A 15,376-nucleotide genomic window follows, 5' to 3' on the forward strand; every position below is an offset into this window, starting at 1 on the left:
AGGGTTCAGGTTTCACAAAGTTTTGGGGAACAAAAGCAAGGTGTTCATCATGGAACGTGTAAGGGAATCTTAACAATAAACACAATCACTGTGTCATATATAATCCTCTACAGTACATGGTTATTTATTACCCCAAATTTAAATCCATAAATGTACTCATTACATCTTCTGGGCCTATCAATTACATCTAGATAAAAAAGATCAGTTCCAAGTATAAAAATAATATAACTATAAATGCAAATTGCTGGGGAGTCAATCTGCATGGGAAACCAATCTGTCAGACTACTTAAAGCAGTTGGAAACTACAGTATTTGAAGATAGTGAAAGCCATGAAGGTGTGTGGACTCTTCCGTCTGGCAGTGAGAATGGGGCTGGTGTAGGCAGCTTCCACCAGTGTACCACAGGGGAGAAAGACCAGGGTATGAAAGAGAAGCAGATCAAGTAAGAGAGTTTAAGGTTTCAATTTTCAACTGGACAGAAAAAGCAGTGCTGTTTCTTTATTTTCTTAAACTGCAGATGGGGGGCTGTCTCTCCTCCCCCTGCATTCAAACTACTTTGAGATCAGATTTTTTTTTTCCTCTCTCAACCTTGTATATATATTAATTTACTTTATGGTAAAGAGTTAAAAGGAAGTTCTTAGGAATCTTAAGATTAAGGAATAATTTGCATCTTTTTTGTACTGGCTCCTGCCATCCCATTAAAAAGATTAATAATACTGGTGGTAAGAATACGTACTGGAGGAAATCTGAAAGCAAACAAAACTTTTACCTGGCTTACAGTGCTGTCCACCATTTCAAACAGCTCAGCTCTCCTGAGGGACAGAGCTTCCGGGGTTTGTTCTGCACCACCATTATTAGCCAAACTCTGCTTGAGCTCATCAAGAGTTTTGGACTTAGTTGATAGTTGATTTTCTAGCTCCTAAATGAAAAAAATAAAAAAAGGAAGATAAGATCTTTTGATGAGACCATAGAAAAAACCTTCTGTGTGAGGAGCTTAAATAAACATTCCTTCTTTAAAACCAATTCTGTGCAATTCTTCAGCCATGCAACACCGTCACCATTTCAACTCTGATACAGAGCAACTGTTTTACAGGAATTCAGAATGACAGTGGCTGCTTTAGACAGTCGTCTGCCTGTAGTGCTAGAATCAGTTCATTTAGTGTCAGCATGAGCACTGGACATCATGCTTGGGAAGGAAATCATCAGGAGCTAAATCCATGCAGGCCTCTCTGTACCTCTCCAGGTGCAAAAAGGTTTTTTTATTAATGCAGCTGAACTTTTCCTTGGGCAGATTAGCATTTGAGTCCTCGTCTGCTCCAGCAGACAAAGGTAAAGATAGGAACTGTCTTTGCAACATGAGGGTCTGTGACATCCTAACAACTTCTGGAAAGTTATTTTCAGCTTGTCCCCTTAGTCAGAGGCTTTCTCCCATGGAGAAACCCCACTGAAATCAATGAAGATGCCTGGGAGAATAACTTCTCCACCAACACAATCAGCAAGATTATACACTAGTCTTGACCTGCTGGGGAAAGCTCAGCAATAAGTTCTTCATAACATGAGTAGATATCCATACCCACAATGTGTTGTAACATTTTCCTGTAACAGTACACTTAAAGCCATGACCTTTTTACCCTCTGCTTACTGTCCCCAAAAGACTTTTGAATTTGGACCTCATTTTTATTGAGCAAATGAATTTTAATGAAACATTTTAGCCACCTGCATCCTATCACTGCACCTTGCTGTGAGCAGGTTAGTGTTTTAGTCAAAGATACCCTGTGTCTTTCTTCCATTTTGCCCCTTGATATGTTTCAGAGTGCTTCAAACAGACAAGTAACTTGGTGGGTAACAGAGCACTCCAGGCAATAAAAGCAGCCTACAAGAGAGAGACATGTAACCATGGCAATGAAAGAACAAATATTCCATGTTAAAAAATAGAGAGGAAACGCAGTACTGAATGAAATCAGACTGTCAGAGTAATCAGAGCCAATTATTAGTTGTCTGCACCTGTACTAATTTTAAAGGAGCTGATGCCTAGAAAAACACAACAAAACCAAAGGACACCCAGATTCTTGAAGGTGGTACAGGGAGACTACTCCAAGGGCAGGAGTAGAGTGAGTTGCTATTTTTCCAAATGCAACTCTGTAGTTTCCATGACACTTCCACCACACAGCTCTTGAAACTAATGGAACTGATAGCTTTTGCCATGGCTATGCTAAACCGAGAACTATTTATTTTGGAATAGGATCTACAATATTGCTGCACAACACTCCAAGTACCATGGAAGAATAGGAGATGCATCTTCAACTGGAGAAAAAAACCCATAAAATAGTAATTCACATTAAAAGTGGATCTGGCTCTTTATCACCTGAACCTAACATGCTTTAATTAAAATTACATTGTAGTATTCTTCTAGGAAATAGCAACTTCCTTTAAATTTTTTTCCTATTAAAATCTGTGCAGTTCTTTAGTCTGGATTCAGCAAAGTGCTAAATATGTCTTTTACAATAATATCACATATATAATGCTTTACCTTGCAGTCATCTAATGTGTTCTGTGCAGAGATCAGACTTGCTGGGGTTTGTAAAGATGTCAGTCGATCCCTCTGAGCTTCCAGCCAGTTGCGTAGAGCCTGTGCTTTGTTCTCATTTTCAGAAATTTCCTCCAAAATGTGTTCCAGGTCTTGTATCTGGAAGTTACAGAACTATTTTAACTTACTTAAACCTAGAAGTGGGCAGAAACAAGGCTCTCCCTTACATGACAAAATTTAGATTACAATATTTACATTGAAAATACTATTTAGAGAAAACATTTTGAAAGGAAAAGCCAAAAAGGTTTACTGCCTCTTTAGGATCTGACCTTTTCCCTGGGAAGGAATCAAGGCAATATGGGTTCTGGAGCTGACAGCTTGTGGACCAGACAGGTTGGGGGACCCTGGGCTTCGTGAACACATTCATATAGAGTTCGGAAAACTCATTCTCCCTAAAACCCATCAACAAAGTTACTAATAAGCAAGGGACCTCAAGTCTCCTATCTTCAGTCTTGGCCTTGATGATCCGTTAAACCCTAGAATGCACTTTCCTGAAAATGGTTAGAGAAGATAACTTTTTTCCCTCACAAAACTGAAATTTCATCATGCAAATTTTCAGTTGTGCAGAAACTGAATTTTCCACTTGAAAATATTTCTGGAACTTCCTGAGACTTTCAGTCACAAGACTTTCTGAGTCAGAAAAAATTGAGAATTTTCTGTTTGATCAGCAGTCTTTGTATCTGGATTCAGGGAAAGCAGCTTCTCCCAAAGCCCTGCATACTGGGTTTGTGTGTGGTGGGGTTTTGGTCATGGAAAAGGGGGCTACAGCAGTGGCTCCTGTGAGAAGCTTCTCAAACCTCCCCCAGTTCCAATTAGTGACTGTTTGGCTAGGATCAGGTTAATATTCACAAGAAGCTGGGAGGGGGCACAGCCAGGAGAGCTGACCTGAACTGGCCAAGGGGATATTCACACTATACTGCCATCAGCTCAGTATATCACTGCGGGAGATGGCTGGGGGTCAGGGAGATTGTGGTTCGGAAAGGGGCTGCGCGTGGCCTACTAGGTGGTGAGCAATTGCACTGTGCATCACTCACTTTATATATTCTTTTATTAGTATTGTTGTTAGGTTAATGGTTGGACTAGATGATCTTCAAGGTCTTTTCCAACCTAGATGATTTTGCGATTCTGTTATTACTGTTTTCTTCTCTCCTTGTGTTATTCTATTAAACTGTCCTTATCTCAAAAAAAAAACCAAACAGGCAGCCTATGGAGGTCACTGGTGGAGCAGATGCCCCCCTGCAGCCCGTAGAGGACTCCGTGCCAGAGCAGGTGCCTGTGCTCAAGGAAGGCCAGGACTCTGAGGGCAGCCTGAGCTGGAGCAGTCTGTTGCTGGGAGGGCTGCAGCCCATGGCAGGGACCCACACTGGAGCAGTTCATGAAGAGCTGCAGCCTGTGGGAAGGACCCACATTAGAGAAGTTCATGGAGGACTGTCCCCTGTGAGAGAGACCCCATGGTGGAGTAGGGGAAGAGTATGATGAGTTCTCCTCCCGAGGAGGAAGGAGAGGCAGAGACAACAGGTGATGAACTGACCACAATTCCCATCCCCTGTCCCCCTGCTCCGCTGCAGAGAAGGAGGTAGAGAAAATGGGAACAAAGCTGAGGCTGGGAAGAAGGGAGGGGTGGGGGGAAGGTGTTTTTCAGATGTGGTTATATTTCCACTGACCTACTCTGTTTGAGTGGTGGTAGTGGTGATGTTCAATTTAAAACAATGTTCTTTTTCTTTTCCATCATATCTGTCTTTTGCCTGTGACCACAACGGGTGAGTCATCCCTCCCTGTCTTTGTCTGGATCCCCAGGCCTTTTGTTGTATTTTCTCCACCCCATCACTGAAGGGGAAGGAGTGTGCAAGTGGCTGCATGGTGCTCAGTTGCCCTGTGGGCTTAAACCATGACACCCTGTAAATCTGGGAGAGCAACATAGATGAAAGAGGAATGTGCTGGTAGAGAGATTTGTTCCTGCAGCCTCATGTTTACATTTTGGGATGCTAACCTTCCCCTGGTGTTTTCCATATCATATGAGTCACACTAGCTTTTCTGGGGACTGGGGCACACAGGCAGCAGCATCTAATTCTGAATGCCTGGATTATTTCTAGCCTCACTAGAATAAAGTAATTCTGAGACACTGCCTGAAACAGATTTGCTAGAGAGAAACACAGAAGATGTGCTGGTATAGCTAGTCTGCATGTAGAATTTGCCTATCAGCTGCTGATCTTCAAAGCACTCCATTGGGAAAGCATATTTAATTACTGCAGAAGGAGGACACAGCCACAGAGCGACCCATTGCCAGTGACCCAGGAGGGCTGGCGCAGCGCTGGGAACCAATCCCCGCTGTACCTTTCCCAGCAGGGTCATGTGTCCCCATCGGAATATGGCTGTCAACACTACTTACTTAATAATTACTTTTTTGGCAAATCCAACTGCTACAACAGGAAAATGGGTGGTAGCTTAATATATCCCTACTTCTCATTCCCATCATATGGCTGGTGGAGGGGTATTTGCTTTTTTGGTGCTGTTTGCTGAGCAGGGCCTGGATGTTTGTACCAAGCAGTGTAGAACCTCTCTTCTCCACAAACCATACAGTGTTTTCTCCTGTTGAGTTTTACATGTCCCAACTTTCACAGCACCCCAAAGCTTCAACAGATTTCACTAACAGGTTCCCCTGCAGACACTACCCTGAATTCTTCCTTTTTCATAGTTTTCTCAATATAGGTCTTCTTTGTTGACATGTCACTGACTGTATTTTCTTCACAAGAGAAAAGTTATTTTTTCCACCTAATACAGTCAACTAAGGTAATTCCCAGGCTGAATTTTGTCTATTTTCCCTCCCTGCAAGATACAGGAGAGTTTACCATTCCAGACCTTGCTGAAGTTTGGATGCCTGCCCACCACCTGATAGCTGATGTGCTATGGGACCTCTCCATAAGCCACCCATGAGATAGCAGGATGGACAGACAGCAGTGAGCACAGGGAGTTTACTGTGTTCAACAGTGTTTTCAGACTCAGGGATAAAGTCTGCTTGCAAAATACAGAGTACTGGCACAGGCAGGATCAGAGTGAGAGAGAAAGCAATGAGATCTCAATCAAACCTTTATGTTCAGGGACGCCTGCAGCATGTGCCACCGCAGGTTCATCTCTCCAAGACACTCAGCAAATTCTGTCCTTTCATACCGCTTGCTTTCCACATCACAAGTGCTCATCTGCAAGAGTGACTGGTTAACAAAATCTACTATCCATTGTTTAAAGTTCAATTCCATCATATATTCCTGGAGGGAAAAAAAAAAAAAAAGGGAAAAAAAAAAAAAAAAAAAAAAAAAGAACATACATGTAAAACACTTAGTTTGGCAGTTTTAATCTGATCAGTTCCAATTCTTCAAGGCATAATTATGGGACATTCACACATTATTTTGAACCATGGTCTAAAATATTTTCCTGAAAGACACCTGGCTGTGGGAATAATTCTCAATTTTTACTATTCTGTGTTTGTGTAGCTATTTCCATCCACTGAAACTTTTGCAGAAAATCACTATCTTTACATGAGTAGGTCAAGGTAAGAACAGGCCAGTGCCAGACCAGGGAATATAACCTAGGGGTACCAGTCCCAATACTTCATCCCTTGGACAATACCATCACACTGCCGTGGGCCCAGATTAGGCTAAAACCAAGGCCATGCCACACTCCTGTGACTCACAGACAAGAGCTTGTGCTCCTTTATCAAAATGTCCTCTATCAGAATAGAATATCAGAATATCTTGGAGGAAAAAAATGTCCTCCAGCATCTGTGTTCTTGCCCACAGAGACAAGTGAGAAACTATACAAAAAGTGAGAACATAAGGGAATGCCTTTTTATTTCAGAAGGTCTTAGGAGAAGAGGGGAGGAAAAGACTCCTCATTTTATCTCATAGTACTCAGAAAAAAGCCACCAGGGAATACCACAGTAGAAGTATTGAAGCCATAGCTGCTTCCTGGCAGGAATTCATGACCCTTATCTGAGCTTTCTTCTCAGCGTACACATCCCCACATTGCTGACAAGTGCAGAAGGGACATGTACAAACTGATTTCTAAACATCCAAAGGGTTAAAAACAGCACCTCACCTACATGTTCCAAGTTCCAAATCCACCTAATATAAGCCAAAATGTTATTTATCTGCTATACTAAGGTACTTTGAAAGAAGTGCTTACGTTGGCACTTGCCTTACATGCAGTACCGAAGTGCCTGAGAACTGAGGCTGTAGACTGAGAACTGTCATAACATCGCTCAGTAGCTCTGCAAGGGCAGAGCAAAATATGGCTCTGTAGGGATTCGTGCCCTGAGGTTGGACTCTCTGGCACCTACGGAGGCACAAGCATGGCCTGAATCCTTCCTGTGCCATTACCATTGGTGCTTTAGCATCTGAACAGAGCCAAGAGTCTGCTGCAGCCTCCCTCTCTGCAGGGATGTTCACCTTGTCCCTCTTTCCTAGGCAGTTATCTCTTTTGATGAAAACATAATGTTCAAAAAACCTTGTTCTCTAGTTAAATGGATCCAGGTTACGGAGCTCCATTTCAAGGTATTCTTTGTTGAAAAGACAGACTAAACCAGCACAAACGCAGAGTCTCTCTTCCTAAGGAAGCAAAGCTTTCCTGCTCAACACATTTTATAATCTAAATGTGAGAAAGAACAAGCAAGACAGATGGGACAGCATGAGGAAGAGGAGATTATAGCACAGCAGGCAGTAGCCATATTGCTGGCCAGGCAGTATTTTGTGTGGCATGGAAGCAAAAGGTTTTCATAAAGGAAGATGTTAAGGCACCTTTGAGACTGTTTGAGGAACCCTCCTGAGAGCAAGGGTAAGGATATGACAGTGCCTGTAGGCTGTTTCCATCCTTTTTACAGCCAAACACTTTCCAGAAGGCCTGTACTTAGAGCTTCCTATTTACCTTGTACTTCTGAAGGAGGTTTCTGACTTGGACAGCACTACTTTGTGAATTTATTGGCTCCTCATGTCCCTGCTGTTCTTCCACATGGTCCAGCCAGGTCATTAGCTCAGCAATAGCTTCCCGTGATGAAAGCTTTTCCATCTGAAGCTGGGGATAAAGGATATAATGAATCCTCTACAATCGGCTTGTTAGAAATATCAAGGAAGATGATACCTGTATTTTTAGAAAGGCTCAGGCACTATAATTGTAATTATCAGGGTATGAACTTGAAGGTGAGCACTGTGCTCCAGAGGGGCATATGACTTAAATTAAGAAAAGTCCGATAATACAGAAATTTGAAATAAAATTCTTTCTAACTGTAACAGATTTTCATCTAAAACTGTAAAGATGGTAGATATATGCCAAACAACCCAGGAAGAACGCTTCAATAATTAAATTGCAGTGCAATATTGGGAATATTCTGAAACCAAGACAGACAGACAATTAGGAAAGAAGTGCTTTAGGGGCCTTATGATACAGCCAACTGAATCCCAGCAGCAACATTTTAAAGTAATTATTTAGCTCAAACTGAGAGATGGCAGCAGAGTTTTTCCTTACCTGGTGAAGCTTTTCTTGGATGGCCAGGAGCTGTGTAATCAGTTCTCCCCATTTTTGCTCAAACGTTGCCAAAGATGACCTAAGTGCTGCAGTATCAGCTTGTTTCACATGAAAGAGCTGGTTAGCAGTGCTCACCACAGATGACTTCAGGGAAGATTTTTCATCAACTTCCTTAGAGAACATCTGAGGTGCATGGGAGAAATTTAATGGAGGGTATAAATATTTATGTATTTATTTAAATAAAGACAAACCAGATTTTTAGTCACAGAATGAACTGCCTCAACAAACAGATTTTAGCAAGTTTGTAAAGTTCATAAAACCTAAACTCAACATGATCTGGCAGCAGGTAAGGCCTTTTTCTGCCCAGCTCGATACAATGATCAATGCCACCTTTTACTCTATAGGGATGGGGAATATCCTGATCCCCATTTCACACAGAGGTCCATGGAGCAATCCCAGTCCTCGACTCTCTGGCCAGCTCACCCCTACCAGCAGTCCAGCCTTCAAGATGCTTTGCTCTCTCAATGTGCAAGACTTCCTCTATCAGGCCTAATGCTGGGGCTGAACCTCATGGTTAGTCATACAAAGGGAGCACACACCAGGGGGGCGACAAAGACATGAAATTAAATTCAGCATGTTTCTCTTCCCTGACTTTGGCTGGCCATCTGAGCCCACACTCCAGATTCAGCCGGTACATGGCCCACCAGCTTGGCTGAATTGCTGTATCTGGTATTTGGCATCAGAAGCAAGACAGAAACCTTGCTATTAGGCTGGAGGTGCATAAGAGATCCTGGCTGAGCTGTGATGTTGCAGTTGGGAGCTCATTACAAGAGGATTTCATTCTGACTCATGCACTCTGGCTGGCCTCCTAATCCGAAGGAAGGTCTTTGGTGGCCTCCCATCCTCATGGTTTCCTACACAGATAATAGGGTGGCTTTGGGGCACACAGCCATTCAGTGCTATATTATGTGGGCAGCTTCTGGGTCATAGCAAATACAGAAAACACTCAGAAGGGTATTTTTCACTGGAAGTCACAATGTCTTATCTAAATGTGGCAGGAGAAATTACTTACAAACAAGCTGTTGATGTTATCCCTGATGGTGGGAAGATCTTGTGACACATTGAGAGACTGCTCCTTCCAAAAATTCATTCTCTGCTGAGCAGAATCAAGCCATTTCATTAAATCCTCCGAGTCTCTGTTGTAGCTACGAGGAGGAAACAAAACACACAAACATACATCTCCTAGCTGAGTCTGTGATACATTTCTCACCCTCCAAGTTTTCCTCCTCTCCGTGAGGAGGCATGTGTTATTCTGGCACCTACGCTGCTACATAACCCTGCAGAAGCATGGCTACATCATGGATTGGTGTGCAACATGGCAGTTCTGCTGGAGGTACACACAAGACTGTTCCTATTAGCTATTTTCACCTGGTCTGCTCTCCCTGAAAAAATCCTCTTCCTGTATTCACCCAGCAGTTGCCAGGGCAAGCTTACATGGAGATCAAAACTACCAGAGGAGGTTGTGCACACTGCAAGGTATAGTGCAGAATACACAGCAGGGGTAAATACCAACCAACACTGGCATGCCCTGTCCACACTGTGTGTCCAGCCAGCCTGAGCTTGGGTGCAGGGAGAGCTGAGCTGGGTACATCAGCTGGTGGGCTGGGCTGGAGAACGCGCCAGACTGCCTCCACCTCACTGCCAGGACTGCACCCACAGTTGGCTTGGGGCATGTGAAAGCGCTGAGCACGGTTGGGTCTTCTCCCTTTGGAGAACTTCAAAACACGAGGCAGCATGTCAGCCACGTCTTGAATGTTTGTAAGGTGGATAGTGTACATGCACAGACAGGCGCATTATGCCTTTGCACGGGAATCAAGGCTAGCTGGCATTTGCAGCAGGCCAAAATGCTTAGGGCAGCATGATCAGAGCTTCTGTTGCTACTTCCAACATAAAAACTGCAGCACGATGCAGCTAACTCTCACCTAGATGCACTGACTTGGCAATGGCAGCAATCAAAACACTGTTCCTACAAAAGTAAGCAGGAAGTGAAGCACTTGTCTGCACAGCGACAAGTAATTGTGTAATAAAGGGCCACTTTTCTGATCACCACTGCTTTTTTCTTTTTCTCATCTTTAAGTTAAAGGAACTGCGTTATTTATTAATTCACTGTCATATTGCAGAAAATAAATCTATAGAGGATCAGAAAATAACTGGTATCCCACATTGTTTTCTGAGTTATACCCACCTGACCAAGAGCTTGAGTAATGTTTGAAGTCGGTGTAGTTCATGGCCAACTTTTTTGGTTAATGACAACCACTGCTCTTCCAGTTTCCCAATCTGGCTTCTTATTTCTGGACAGCTCACAGCAGTCAGCAATTTCTTCCCTTCTTTCACCATCTGGTACAGCCTGGCATGCTTTTCATCAACACTATTTTTGATTTGCTATCAGAATATGGGAAGTTTGCGAAACAATAATATTTTAAAAACTGAAAACACAGCCAGCAAAACACATATAATTTGTGCTAATTTCTTAATCTTAACATTTAATCTGTCATGTATTTTATTTTCCAAATTGAAGGAATCTTTATTACTTTCAAAAGGGACACAGGTTTGTTTTTTTTTTGTTTCCTCTGGATAGACCAAGACAGATCTCAGTATAATTTCATCCATTATCAGAATATCTGTATAATGATTTGATGGGGTTTTTTTGACACATGTAAACCACGAGCAATGGACAAACTGTTATACTAAAGCTAGATGTCTATCAGATCTGGCTGCGCTGTCTGAACATATGACTGTCCTCCGTAGAAGGTTATTACCCTCTTGTTCTTAGAGGGCCTTCTGGCTCTATCCTATTTAAAAAAATGTTACCAGTGTTTGAAGGAAGCTGTTGGGATAACTACTGAATAACGGTGGCAGGGAAGAATGAAACGTGAACAGTGAAGACATTAAGTAAAAGATACAGGAGTGATCTGGTTTGCTTAGCTGAAAAAAAACAAAGCATCATTTTACCATTGCTACACTTCACTGGAAGGTCAAAATGACATAAGGGGAAAAAAAGAAAAAAAACAGGAAGTAGTTCAGTGTTAGGGAGAAGGCAGAAAATAGCAATTGTGTGATTTGCAAGTATCTCACTTTGCTCCAGGTATGAGGGGCTTGCACAATATTATTAATAGGGATATTTCTCTCACAGGAATTAAGCCCCATGGAATTTTATTCGGCTTTGTCCTTGAAACTGTGAAGCTCCAGTGCCACGATTCCCCTCAAAAGCTTCTTCTAAAGCCTTACTACTTTGTTTCTGATGTCTTTAAAGACAGATATTAAGACTTAAGAGTAAAAAGCTAGATAAGAACTTAAAAAACCAAAGCAAACCAGGCAACTTCACAATCAATAGTTATGCAAATATTGCATGTCTCCTGTCTCAAGCATCAGAAGCACATGAGGGCCACTATGATTGTAAATATCTACTGTTGATTTATTTCAAAAGCTTTACTCTAGCTCAGAATTTTCTGGGAATATCCAATGATCTCTTTCATGCAGTCAGCTAGATTAAATCACAGTAGTCCTTTTTGCCTTAATAGTCTATGAATCTAAAAATCAAACTGGACTCAATATAGACCCAAAGACTCATTAATTCAAAAATTTCTAATAGAGTGGGTCCTCTGAAGACCAAGAAAGGTCAAACCTGTGAGGAATGCGGAGCACTCTGAAGATACGTCACTAAGTTTATTGAACACTATTTCTTCTTTATTTTATAAAACAACCATAAAGGCTGCTTTCATAACCTTATATCCTTAGCATTTGAAACATCAATAAAATGTTTCCAACTGGACTTGATGTTCTAAATAAAGGTGTAGCTCTGCCATCAGAGATGCAGCTGGGAACAAGCCAGGAGCCCATCTGCTATTCTATACAAAAGTTATTTTATTCTCTTTGTTATGATAGAAATTGGGGCATCTTATTTGCAATTCTCAGATTTTAAAAGTAGCTGGTAAACCTGCAGACATTCTATTGCAAGCAGGGTTTCAGATACTTGAAGGCACTGGGTTGATTCTCCTCCTCCACAGAGTTTACATCATGGTATGAAAATCGCTCCTGAATCAGAGAAGGGGGTCTGTGTTCACTCCATGGCTCCCTGCTGTCTTTGGGATACATATAGTCTGCACACTATGGTCTCCCAAATATTTGCATTTCAAGACCAAGTTCTAGTTCATTCAGAGTCATTACTCCCACTTAAATGAACTTACAGCCCATGGCTGAAATTAGCAGCCCAATCTCCTACTACTTTTAAATGTAACTTTTCAGCTTGCATCTACACGCAGACAAGGATACAAAGCTCTACAGATCCACGAAGAAAACCAGTCAAAGACAGACACTTAAATACCTGTAGAAGTGCAATCCTTTCCATTAATCTTTCTTCTGTTTCTTCAACCAAATTCACAGAAGGCAATGTAGAGGCAAGTGCCTCCAACTCCTTACTGAAAACTATGCATTCATCATCAAATTCCATCCATTCCTAAAAAAATACCTTGCATCATTAACATAGCACACATCTATCTGCATCTTTGCCACACCAGACTGAAGCGTTAATGCTTATTCTAGCATCAGCAGCTCTTACTTTAATGAAACAGAACATGAAAATAGATTAATAATATGAGAATATTAGTTAGACATAATTTCACCACAGATGATTAATTCATGCAATTCAACTGATTAATTCATTCAATTCAATTGATTAATATCTTCAAGGTTTCTTATTTTTAAGTGGTACACTTGATTTCTTATTCTCTAGAGGTGTTTTAAGATCAAGCTTTATTTTAAAGTGGTGCTGGTATTTTTGTGCCTTAAATGGCTCTCTTTTCAGTCCAGGCACTCAAAAATTACTGCAAGCAGTCATAAAGTCCCACCCATGTCCATTTTCAGAGGTTTTCAAGGACAAAAGCCAGTTTACTGACACACAGAGAACAAGTAATAGACTGTTGCTGTCCAGTGGAGACAGGAAAGGACAACTACTAGCCAAAGCATCACTAGTGTGGAAAGGGTTCCCCTAGACACAACTCTTCTTCTTCCCTCCAGCTTTCACTCTGGGTTTCTTTTGACTCATTACCTTCAATAGGCTCTCTAAATGTATACCATACTGGCAGGCCTTCTGCTCCAGCAGCTTGACTTCATTCACCAGCTCTCTCCAGAATTCCTCTCTCTTTTGTAGGATGGAGGGAGTCACTTTCTTGGAAAATGCTTGCATGAAAACCATGTGGGTCATGAGGTTGTGGAAAAAGTCCTAAAAAAAGCAAATTAAAGTTTGCTCTTTAAGAGAGATCACACACCCACAGCAGGAGTATGAAGACGACAGAAGTCTCACTGAGAAAGGCAGCCAGTTTCAGGGTCTCTCAAAGCTGGAGTCAGGAGCTATCTACCCAAATTCTGCATCACCCCAAGACTGGCAGTTACTGATCATTTTACAGGTAGTCAAGAACCAATGACAGAATAGAGTCTAATATTTTCAGTTGGAAGGGACCTACAACGCCCATCTAGTCCAACTGCCTGATCACTTCAGGGCTGACCAAAAGATAAAGCATGTTATTAAGGACATTTGCAAATGCCTCTTAATCACTGTCAGGTTTGGGGCATCAACCATCTCTCTAGGAAGCCTGTTTGAATATTTGACCACCCTCTTGGTAAAGAAATGCTTCCTAATGTCCAGCCTAAATTTTCCTTGGTGCAGATGAGTTGCATACACTATTTTCATTTATACATTTCTAAAGAAAAAGATCTACACATTTATACCTTCAGTTGATATGAAATACAAAGATGTTGTAGGAAGATGATGGAAGGAAGAGTTTAATTACAAATAAATTCATAGATTAGCATGAGGTAGTTATCACCAGGCAGCCATTATCCAGTTTGTTTCTGTTTGTTTGCTTGTTGACTCCAAGCACCAAGGGTATTAGCAGTTCTAAGGGCTAAGTAGTAAGTAGGGCACAATAATCCTTTGGGATAACCAGGTAACAGTTTGATTTAGTTATGGCTCAGCTGACCTCTTGGGAAATGTCCAAATCTCAGCAGAACACTTTCCCCCACAAAAAAAAAGCTTTGAGGATTTAAGATCACACTCTTCAATCAAGATCTTCTTCACTAAGAACTAATAACTAGTACAAGAATTTCACTTAAGGAAACATACCCCAGGCTTAGGCTGTGTGAGCATCCTTATAAGTCTTGATAACCAGGGCAGGGAAAAGCAGCTTTTGGAGTTTTCTTTTGATTTTGTAAATCAGTGTTTCCCTTTGTAAATAAATTCCTAACTTTTGGCTTTGCCAAGGGCTATTTGGAGTGACAAACACAATTCCTATGACTCTGGAGCAGTGGTTTGCAGTGCTTGGCATCCTGAATCAATTCTTAAGTGAGTTTAAGCTATGTGAGGCAGTTAAATTAAGGCAATGACATGACAGACACATTTTTGAGTGACTAGCATTGGCCAAGGCTTCTTGCCCTGGCAGTGAGGATGCAGGTGTATTCCCAGCCATTTCCCACCAAGCATGTAGCAGCTCGATCTAAACTATCCTCCCTTGGAAAAGCTGTTATGGGTAAGTTTCCTTCATCATATCATGATGGCACAGAATGCTGAAAGCAAAGGCTCAACTTCAAGTTGCTAGACAGCAACTTCAGGAACCTCACTACTGATTTATTACCAGTAATTAGAAGGACATGTGTTTTCCTCACACGGCAATATGCTCTGAGGTAAGCCAAAGTAGTATTCGACTGACAAAACTGGAATTCAGATCTTAACTTATCACCAAAACTGCAGTTGCAGTAACAACCTCTTTCATATTTTACTGGGTCCTATTTTGGTCTACTGAAAAACTTCGCTTTGTTTTCTGAACGTCCTCCAGTCCCTACCCTATGCTATGAGCTAGTTATTCTTCTCCATAACACTGAAGAGAAACCAGTCACAGAAAATAGTGCTCCTGCTGTGTTGATCTGAGCCGTGCTGTGATAAGCATCTTATACCTTGTGATTTTCCAGGTGAGACTGTAGAGCTGCTCTGCTTTTCATTAGCTGCTTTGGATCTTGTGCAATTTTCTCCTGTCCAATAACTACCAGCTCTGCAAATCCACGAAGTAAGTTCTCATACTGAGTCTCACTGATAGAAGGAGAGTTCAGCTCCACATACTTTGCTTTCAGAATGCCCCACATGTCATCCAAAACATCCTACAATGTAAACACAGTTTAGTGATTCATGAAGGACAGGAATGAATTCTACAAACACACATACACA

General features: G+C 41.7%; 1 protein-coding gene across 7 annotated transcripts in view; it reads right to left on the reverse strand.

Annotated features, from left to right (window-relative positions):
* SYNE2 (spectrin repeat containing nuclear envelope protein 2) overlaps positions 1-15,376 on the reverse strand; it is a 196,589-nt gene that overhangs the window by 52,013 nt on the left and 129,200 nt on the right. For 6 of the 7 annotated variants that reach the window (XM_026849688.1, XM_026849685.1, XM_026849687.1 and 3 more), the window contains 10 exons: positions 15,109-15,309; positions 13,208-13,381; positions 12,485-12,616; positions 10,346-10,542; positions 9,173-9,305; positions 8,101-8,283; positions 7,504-7,650; positions 5,673-5,849; positions 2,530-2,685; positions 769-918 (listed from right to left, as the gene is read on the reverse strand). In XM_026849688.1, the coding sequence (XP_026705489.1) occupies positions 769-918; positions 2,530-2,685; positions 5,673-5,849; positions 7,504-7,650; positions 8,101-8,283; positions 9,173-9,305; positions 10,346-10,542; positions 12,485-12,616; positions 13,208-13,381; positions 15,109-15,309 (1,650 nt within the window). Of the gene's footprint in view, positions 1-768; positions 919-2,529; positions 2,686-5,672; positions 5,850-7,503; positions 7,651-8,100; positions 8,284-9,169; positions 9,306-10,345; positions 10,543-12,484; positions 12,617-13,207; positions 13,382-15,108; positions 15,310-15,376 lie in introns of all 7 variants that reach the window. The other variant, XM_026849686.1, reaches the window with a different exon arrangement.

Source organism: Athene cunicularia (assembly GCF_003259725.1).
Source record: "Athene cunicularia isolate RWA chromosome 5 unlocalized genomic scaffold, athCun1 chr5_part1, whole genome shotgun sequence".
NCBI lineage: Eukaryota > Metazoa > Chordata > Aves > Strigiformes > Strigidae > Athene > Athene cunicularia.